The sequence below is a fragment of the Neodiprion virginianus genome, chromosome 2, assembly GCF_021901495.1.
Source record: "Neodiprion virginianus isolate iyNeoVirg1 chromosome 2, iyNeoVirg1.1, whole genome shotgun sequence".
NCBI lineage: Eukaryota > Metazoa > Arthropoda > Insecta > Hymenoptera > Diprionidae > Neodiprion > Neodiprion virginianus.
Window position 1 is genome coordinate 1928748 of NC_060878.1, and position 10323 is coordinate 1939070.

A 10323-nucleotide genomic window follows, 5' to 3' on the forward strand; every position below is an offset into this window, starting at 1 on the left:
ATCCCTCATTCGGTAGTTGACAATGGTTCAACAATTCACTGCCCGGGATAAATCAGTCGACAACGAACAGTATTACCTGTTATTATAGCGTTACATTTGTACTGTGTCATTACAAAAATTGGGACAACATATTACCTTACGTATTACGGTATGAGTATGAATTAAACAACTACCAGTTTTACCGTATCAGCCGATATTGAATAAGAGATATAGTTTCAAATATTCGTAATTAGTGTACTTAAAATGGTATTACTTTTTTTTTCTGACTTTTTTCTCCAGTCAAAATTTATGGTTCAACAATTTTTTATGGCAAGGGAATGATCGATGCGTAGTTGACAATATTAAGCGAAAACGCGTCGGAACATTTAAAACTACAAAAGCTGTCACTATTGTAAGTTAAAGTGTGCTAGTTACTTGTGAAAAAAAATAAATAAAAAAAAAATACATACTGTTCGCCAGTGTTGTATGATTTTCTGATTTTTTTTTTTGTTTTAGTTTTATAACAGTGTACAACGTTTATTCGATATCATTCCTTTCTTTATGCAGCGGTGTACGTTACAATATTAAACCTTATTACTTATTACTTGTACTTGGGTTTTTTTTCTTTTTTCATATTTTTCGTTTTTTTCCCTAATAATTTGCTACTGGGAAATAATATAGATACAAAATAATAATATATAAAAATTTCTAGGTCATGTTAACAATGACTGGACACGCGTTCTATTTCTTCAATTAATTTCATTGTCATCATGGAATTGGCTATAAAAAAAATCTTTAAAATCCAATAAATACGCAAGTGATGAGAAAAAACCAAAACTTAAAACGATGCATCACACGTCGCAAATTATTGCTTGCTAATTTCGATTTGAAACATGAAATTGTATTAAAAATAATTAGAAATTATAAGTTTAACGCGACGTTGGTAAATTTCTTTGACAGTTTATCGATGTTAAATAAAATTAAAAAAATATACAAAATATATATGTTATATAAAATTAAATGAATTTGATTTTTTTTTTTTTCTTTTTTGGGGAATTTTTTTAGAAAACGTGTGCAATTCATTCAAATTGTGGACTTTGCCTCATATTATACTATAATGTACAAACACACATACACCGATGGCAAAATATCAAATTCATAACAGCAATTAATATTAGGTATAAATGCCCAGAAAATTATCATTATTACTAATATTGTTATTATTATTACTATTATTAAACGCACTTAATCTACGTATGTCCTTTTGAACTCAGGTAATTCAAGTATGACTTTTTCCTCGTTACATTTACGTTTACGTTTTACAGGAATAAAATCTTCCGCATACGTGAAGATGAAATGAAACTCAAAGAAAATTGTTGTATATCAGATTCAATCGATTTTGGCAAACTTGCAGGGGAGGTAAATATATGCTAAGTGTTATTTGATTGATTCTGAATTCTCGGATAAACTAATGACACCGATTTTTTAACAGAATATAACAGTTTTAATAATAATATTACTGTTACTATTATTTTCTGGAATGACTTTTAGCAGCATCAGTTACTTTGTAATAATATCTTCCGTGATTTCATGTCAGTATATCAATAATAATAATAATATACGGGTATGACGATAAAATTAAAATTACTATTTGCACTCACTCGTATACACTTACAAGTATATATACAATATACAAATTCAATGCAATGCGTATCATACAGTTATCAGTTTTATATTACTTAAAATGTAAAAACCAAATGAAGTCTAAATTGTTTTGTAAGAGATCATCAATAAAATCACAAGATACACGTTACGTTTTCACTGTCTCGTTCATTCTTCTATTTACAACTATTATATTTACAAATAAGCGAAATAGTTTCTTACCGTACGTATTGTATAGATTGGACATTTTACGAACAAACGACAACGAATTACCATTTCTAGATAGTTTTGTACCAAAATTGCATGGCGAACGATGAAATAATAAAAATATAATACATACGCGTCAAGAATGTAACAATTGATTGATAATAAAGGAGGGATCGAAATTACTGTAGTTAATTTATATCACATGTTTTTGTATGACACTGTAAATTAGTGAATATATGCTGTATGATTAAAATCGAGTGACGCACTTGTGTTACACGTATGCATGTAGCAAGAGTATAGCGATTAACGATTAACTGTTAAAAAAACTTTCGTCACCTTCTCACAATTCACAGATAAAGCAATAAACGGAGAAACAATGAAACAACGAGCAAAGGTAAAGTTAATGTTATTGCTGTCGGGAGAATGAAATAATTTAAAAACTAATTTCAAGTATAAATAAATCCCCGTACACAACAACAACAACAATAATAATAATAATAATAATAATAATAACTGATCTCGGAAATGGTCGCCATATATAGATGTCGATTTTTCTATCATACTCTTTAACAAATTCTTCAATTTTAAATATATGTACATGGGTATATAACGTATACATACCTTCCAGCCGACGGTTGTGATTTATTGTAAAATATAACTATAATCATGTAAGTCTTACGTATTTTCACTGGTTCGATTACGTGTTTTCGTATTACGGCTGCTGTTAATGCTGCATGGTAAATCGTGCAGGCAGTTATTCCGTCAGACTAAAAGAATAAAGACAGATTGAATTGTAACGCTTGTACACTAGTTTTCCTGGAACGAAAGAAAATAGACAAGAATGATAAATTTTAACACTTCAAGAAATTTACTCACCAAATTTTTTCTTCGTTCTATCTCTCCGACTGAATTCTATAAGAAAGAAAAAGAGGGAAAAATTAATGTTTAAATAATGATATATATGAGTTATCCTTCAATTTTTGTAATACTACATCACTAAATCCTTAATCAAACAGACATGTTTTCATAACTTTGAGTTACATTATTCTTGATACACAAATTCTTGTTTCATAAAAAATAGAGTTGAACAAGTGTATCAACTTTATTACAACATATCCTTACCTTTTACATGCTTCATCTTCCAGAAGTGATGAATTTATGATTGTTATTTCGAATATAATCTTCAAAAATAAATTTTTCAATTGAATTGAAATTGTAGTTTTACTCGCCTATAAATGTGTATGAATCTAAATTCTAAACCGAATTTTATCAGTGAAAGAACATACCAAAGAAATTGCTCATGATTTTTCGAAAGTTATGAAATGTTTGTTATTAGCTTGCCTTCATTTTTTACCGTAAGGTAAAGCAGAAAATTATGCAGGTTTGTATGAAATACTCAATGAACGAAGAGCAGAATAATAATGCAATATGCACAAAGATATCTTCGTTGATGATCGCACATCTTATCTTCATGGATGTAGATGTCAGTTCTTCATTGACGAATGAATGTTGAATTTCGTCAAACGTTTTCATTGACGCCGATGTAAGAATTTTTACTCGTCGGTTGAATATCTTAACAACTTTTTTTCGGAAACATCAATTTCGTGATATCAAAGCAAAGTTTTCTGGTTCCAGATACACGAAGCAAATAAAAATATTCACACAACTGCGATTTAGTTTTAAATTTTGTACAAAAGCTGATTATTGTGCCACGGATGTAACAGCTAAGAAAAATTGACACGGACATAATCGTTAATCTGGAAAAAAATAAATATAATTGTAAATTACCTCTTCTGATAACGTTTGAATGCTTCTCTTGTGGCTTTTGCTGATTAACCGTATAAATAATGCCTTCATTTTCTAACGACGGCATCAATTTTGTAGTGATCTTGCGTTTCTTCAGAGATGGTTCTTCCGTGTTGTGAACAGTGAAAGTTTTCCTGACGTTGAACTCCTTGACAGACTGGCTAGCTTGAGTTGTAACACTTCGTCTCATGTAAGACCGCGGTTTTATAATCTTCTGAACCTGATCTTGCTGTGTCCCTGTATTACTGCTGACAGACCTGGCAGCCGTCGATTGCGATTTACCGACAACATCGTCGGTACGATTTTGTACAGTAAAGTTAACTTTAGGAAGCTTAGAATATGGCTTATCTTTCGAGGTAGCAGGTGTAATGTTAGGCGTCAATTTATACACGATATGACGACTGCTGACAGGGTCGGTGTTCATACTTTTCAACAACTTCTCACCCTGCACGGTATTTCGTTCAAACATCAACGCCGGCTTTGTCTTGCCGTTCAAATTTATCAACACTGATTTGTTATTCTTCTGTGCAGCGGCTATGCTCAGTTTCGTCAAATCAAGACGTTGCAATTGTGGAGCTTTCAGCTGTTTGCCAAATGGAATGTCCCCCTCCTTTTTCACAACAAAGTGACTCTTGAGTAAACGCTGGTCTCTGCTATCTTCGCCTTTAATTTCATCTGCGGGTAATCTCGTCAGGGCGACTTGAACCTGCGACAGGTGCAAAGACTGGTCTTCATTTCGCTTGACTGTTTCATCTTCCTCAATTTTGGTCGATCGAGTCCTCGATTTGGCACATTTCTTAGATCGAGTGACATACATAACTTTGGGCTGTACGTGTTGCGTCGCAATTTTACTCTGCATGCATAAGTTTTGTTCTTGAAGATCGTCGTTGCTGGCGTCAGCAGCTGAACATAATTGTGATTTGACGGTGAAGTAACAAATTGCACCCTCGCGTATATTTCCGTCGATAGCGAAAGCTGCCTGCGACTGCTGCTCACCGAGAGTTTCGCTCAATGGATTTTGACTCTGTTGCGGAGTCGGAGGAGGTGTCAAGGTATTTTGACAAGATAGTTGCGACGTGCTCGGAGGAGGCATCAACATGTTTGTGGATATCTGATGACGATATTCGCCAATGGAATGTGTAGGAGAGTAAGAAACTGTTTGAACATGTACAGGTGGCGATGACGAGGCAAAAGTGTATGGCGATTGAGGAGCATCGACGCTATGAGGAGGAGTAAAATCCGTCAGTGTGCTCGTGGGTAAATCTTCGCTGTGATCAATCGAGTCTGGCGAATGCTGTATGATGTCTTTAAGTTTAAACGACGCAAAGTCTTTGAAATGATTCAATTTTGAATAGTCATAACTATTCTCTGCCAGCGGTTGCATGTTGTTGAATTCATGAGAACCAATACATGATTGCAGCGTGGATTTGACGTCGTTTAAATTATCAATCTCAGACCGATTGGTCACGTGCGATTCGCGGGTCGAAGTAGATATCTGTGTTATTATTGTGTCGTCGATCAACGCATGCTGTGGTAGGTGAATCAGCTCTTCTTCAAGCACAGGCATTTCAAAATCAGCTCGCTTACTGCTATTTAGTCCAAACTCTTCCAGGTCCGTGCAATTCAGACCGTCTTTTTGTTCTAGGAACAACTGGTCCTTGGTTTTTTTAGCGAGAGACTCGAGTGGCCGAAAAGTATCAGCTGACGAATGCTCGCTTCGAGAGAACAAATCCGACACTGTGCTGAAATCGTTTAAAAACGCACTCTGTTCTGCCGTAGGTGTCCTCCTGATCAATCTAGGATCGACTGTTTGTACATTAGAATACATAAAATCACTGGAAGGAGAATCCATGCTTGTCAAATCCGAATCTAGAAGGGAATTGAGAATGCCAATTGTGCCCAGGCTGCCTTCTGGCAACGATTTGGGCACTTCATCCGAGCAGGAAGCCTCCTCTATTGCATAATCTTCGCCAACCGACTGTGCAGTTTGTGATTGCCTAAGAGATTCCGTGAAAAATCCCATCACGTTGGAGGAGGATGTTTCGTTGCTACCAGATGTCATGGACAAGTGTTGTTGCTCCTCAAGGATATCTTGCATGCTCATATTGCCGTTCAAAATGCTGTCCAATATGTCAATGTTTTCAAATTCATCAATTTTACTACTATCCCCAAAATTTTCTACGTCATTGTTATTTGTAAGATCGTCGCACAGATGTATACCTGGTATTTGAAAAAAATCATTGTCCTCACTGCAGAGCAACTCTTTGTGAAAATTTTGCACTTTTCTTCCTTGATCCATTGATTTGCTGCAATATCCTTTCGCTTCGTCATCCTCGGACTGAGAATCAATATCATCTTTCCCTACCTCGATAACTTCATCCAAAGATAGAGCATGAATTAAACTGTTTTGCAATTTGTTGTGGACAGCCTCGATAACCCCGTTTTTACAGTTATCGTTACCCACATCTAATGATTTAGTCTTCTTTGAAGTTGAAACTAATTTCTTGAAAATCGTCGCGATTTCTTTTGTGTACGATTTATTATTATCACCCATATTCAGATCACGTTCCTTCTCCTGTTTCGTAGGTTCGATTGACGATCCAGATATCACGTTTATTTGTTCCTCTGTACCACAGCCAAAGATCGAAGCTGTAGTTGACACAATGCAAATTTCATTACTACCATTTTTCATTTTCGTGTCGTCAGGAACGTTCGAAATATACTGTGAATTTTTACATGAAATTTTCGAAGGTATTGCCGCGTCAATTTCCGTCGTGTGACCAGCCTCTGATTTTACATTTGATGAAGGAACGTTTCGTTTGACGAAAATGTCCTTTTTCTTCTCAGTTTCACTAGTAATATTAAAACTAGACGTATTTGTAATTGTAGTAATTAGATTATCACAGTTTTTATCAGTTGTACTATCGTCTATAACATCGTGCGGCTCTTGCTTCGTGCTTTCTGTAGCATTTTTTCGTTCGGTTTGATCCGTACCATGATAAGAGCCACACGATTCTGACACAGTTTGAATATTATAAGCTCCAGAACCTTTCAGTTCTTCGTTTACGCAATCGGCAAATGTTGTGTGGACAAAAATTGTTGCATCTTCTTTCTTAAGTGGCGACGATTGTGATGTGATGAGGTTTTCAGAACTTTCTATATCTCCCATTTTATCAATAGTCGTATACTTCAGTTGTCCCATCAAATTACACAGTTCACACCCGTTACAATTAACGTTGCATTTATTTTTCTTCTGCTTTATCCCGCCAATGGGATCTGCATGTAGTTTAGTCACTCGTTTGGCAAATCTATTGCTATTCACCGATATTCTGTCCGTTCGCTCTGTACTTTCTGTGACTATATCTTCCGAAATTGGCTGGTTATTTGAGTTTGACTCAGTTTTTTCATTGTTGTCCTCTGTACTGTGAGCATCAGCCTTTTCAATCCATGTTTTATCAAGGATTTTGCGTTCCTTCCTAATTTTTGATTTCTTACCGGCTTCTTTCAACCACTTCAACTTCTTTTTGTCTTTTTTCTTCTTCTGTTTGTCATTTTCTTTTTGCTTCTGTTCATCATTCTCAGCTGTCAAATCAATGAACACTACTTCACCTGGCAGTAATTTTGGAAAGGAAGGTATGAACCTTCTCAATTTCACCACTTTTTTAACAGGCTGTAATCCAACCACAGATTTATTTAGCTGAAGAATATCTTCTTGTTGTAATCTGTTAATAGATTCCAAGTTGATCTGTAAATACAATGTACAAATAATTCAATTTTGTTCAAGTCAATAAAATATTGGCTCAAACTTGTCGTTACTGTCATTAAAGCTCACCTGCGCAGAAGGCACCATGTCAATGCTATCCATAACTTTGAATCTTTCAATAGAATCTGGCAGTGAAATAATGTGTTCGCTTAATTCATATTTAATAAAACTGTCGCAAGCTTTGCGTAGATCAAATGAATTAGGTTGCAGTAACCACAAAGTTCCATTCTTATGACACTCTGGCGGTTTTGGTATAATCTTTCCAAGCTCGGTATTCGATATCGGAGTTCTTTGACCAAGTATTGCAACGGCCAATTCGTTAATATTCTTCTTCTCCTGCAGGTCATCCTTTATTCGTTTCCATAATTTCAAAGCCAATAAGTAACGAACATAAGTCACATCCGTGATGCTTGTTGTGCGACCGGATAAACCAGCGAACAATTTTCTGCAAAGGTGAGAAGAAATTATGAAAAATTTCGTGAATAATGCTTCAATGTTGTCTAAATCTTACGTTGTAACTATAATACGCACGCAACGCGGTTTTTTTTTTCACTCTTTCTTATAAGAAAACTTGATAATACATACGTAAGTATGGGACTGCATATTTGAATGTAATTTTTGGTTATGAATTTGGCCCTCAACAAAACCCTGAATATATGTTCTTCTGAATTATCTGTAATATAAATTTGTTGATCATCAATAGAAGCTTTGTTAAAAAATATAAAAAATCAAATTATGAATTTTCAAAAGTTAATCGAAAGTTACAATCATATGACTGACCCAGATATATGAACATGGCCGTAAGTAGCTTGGCAGCAATTTTTGAAGCCAAATCTTTGCCTCTACGAGACGCCTTAAGCTCCATGTCAAAATACATTCCCAATATCTCTGACATCTTATCCAAATATTGATTATGATCATCAACTCTCTGTAAGTAAATTTTTAATAAATCATTCACACTGCATGGTAGACGTCAACGATTTCGTATTAATATTTACTGTAATTTCTGTGGTTGCAAAATAAAAAATTCTCTCCTGTTTCAAGATTTACCTCTTTAATATTTTTCCAGTAGAGATGAAAAAACATCAAAGTTTGGCTCATTTGAGCCTTTAGCTTGGCTGCTCTATGGGGCTTAGTGTAACACTTATTCACATCGCGTGACATATTCCTATAATTTGAATGATTGTTAAGTTTTAAGACAATAAATATGATAGAAAAAACACAATGGATACATCGTAAATAACAACTAACAAACTTACTCTATATATACACTTAGTAAACGATCAAGCAGCTTGACATTCTTGCTACCAACTGATGACTCAAGGACTCTTGAAAATTTAACGAGCCAAGGAAAGTTTTTGCCCAGGGATTTCAGGAGCTCAGAACCTTGGTGTTTTACAGCTCCATTAGGTTGAGATTCTTCCTCGTTCGTATACACAGTTTCCATACTTAATGAGGTAGGAGGTTTTCTTTGCAATAATTTTTTTACACCCTTTCCGGTTCCAAGTTTTTCTGCACCAACACGACAATAGAAATATTATTATATAGATCAAAAGTTGTCCGTTTTAAATACTCGTCTGTCGCTATTGTAGGAATCATTATTTCATACCACGGACATCATGATCCTGGACATGGAGTAAGGGTGAAATAGAACTTGTGATGTCTGTGTCTTGCGTTGGTTGCGACATTTTCAGATGTTAAGATCTACAATCATAGACAGATCACCTTTTCCGTCGAGCGCGTGTCCTGGAATAAAATTTTTACTAATATAGAAATGAAATGGTATTTCTAATACCAGAAAAACATCGTTTTCCAAGTTTCTGATACAATCTAAAAAACTATTTCAGTAACATGCAGGTCATTTTAAAATACATACATACCAAGAAATCACGATTACGTGTATATTACACATAATCATTAAGTGGAGACAAATTCCGAATTAGTGACGAGAAGACGATTCCGGAAATAAAGCAAGAAATGATAAGAACGTAGGAAGATAGGCAGGTGAAGTGTTGACAAAGAAGAGTTTCGGCGTCAACGATAAAGGTGGAAAAGAGGACGTAAATTTTCGATCGTTCCACGAACGCCTAGAAATCGATCGAGGTAAAAAGCGTAAACGGGGGATTAACCCCCTGTGTTATTTAAACGTAAATAAGCTATGCTGTCATCATCAATCCCTGGCAACGCAGACACGCTATACTCTAGACTGCGCCATAGAAGGCGCGAGCGTTGTCGCGGACGGCGATCAACAATGAAACCAGGGATTACATCCGAGCTTTCTCTTGGATTGAGAATTTAGAGGCGAAAAAGCACCAAACCGTACCTTACCGACGAGTCACTCGATGGCTCCACTGGCGAGCTTCGCATATCGAATTCCCATCGTTAATTACACAAATATACTCCGTTTTTCCACGGCAAATTCCATCGCAGGCGGTACCCAGTTCGCCTTCACGTTTCGGTGGTTTTCTTCTGCATGTTTTTACCACTGCGCCAACAACCGACTCCGTGTTTTGTTTGCTACTCCTAGCTGCTCTTAGCGCCGTCTGTCGCTACGTTCACGGATGTTCACCGCCATACATACACTTTCCGGTTACGATACGTCGGCAAGACGGCGTTAGCCTAGAGGATTGGATATCTGCTAATACACCGACACATGCAAAGCTCAAGTAGTTTTGAAATCGAGTATAAATATAAGGGGCAAATGCCGCCACAGCGAATGCCGCGCATCCTCAATGGCTTTTATCGTGTTTTACCGTATGAGATAATTCGGTATCTGTTTATATACAGATCGGTCGTCTGGGGTACTAGATAAAAATCGTATACGTACACATGCGTCGAGGGGAGACCAGTAGCGAGAGCCTGTACAACAGCATTTAGAAGCTGCAGACGTGACACGTACCGAATGG

The 10323-nt window shown here is 36.0% G+C and overlaps 1 protein-coding gene across 4 annotated transcripts; it reads right to left on the reverse strand.

Annotated features, from left to right (window-relative positions):
- Positions 1-414: 414 nt before the first annotated feature.
- Positions 415-10273, reverse strand: LOC124298081 (uncharacterized). Of its 4 annotated transcripts, none has more exons than XR_006906723.1 (10): positions 9746-10273; positions 9027-9163; positions 8677-8929; positions 8468-8585; positions 8198-8345; positions 8003-8090; positions 7487-7862; positions 2971-7399; positions 2725-2760; positions 415-2615 (listed from the first exon to the last, which is right to left on the reverse strand). XR_006906723.1 is itself a non-coding variant. In XM_046749665.1 (10 exons), the coding sequence occupies exons 2-10, from the start codon at positions 9103-9105 to the stop codon at positions 2611-2613; spliced, it is 4866 nt and encodes a 1621-aa protein (XP_046605621.1). In that variant the 5' UTR covers positions 9106-9163; positions 9741-10273; the 3' UTR covers positions 415-2610. The 4 variants fall into 4 exon arrangements, 1 of the variants encoding a protein (XP_046605621.1); XR_006906722.1 differs by having other exon boundaries at positions 9741-10273; XR_006906724.1 differs by lacking the exon at positions 9746-10273 and adding an exon at positions 9298-9394.
- Between the last annotated feature and the right edge of the window lie 50 nt (positions 10274-10323).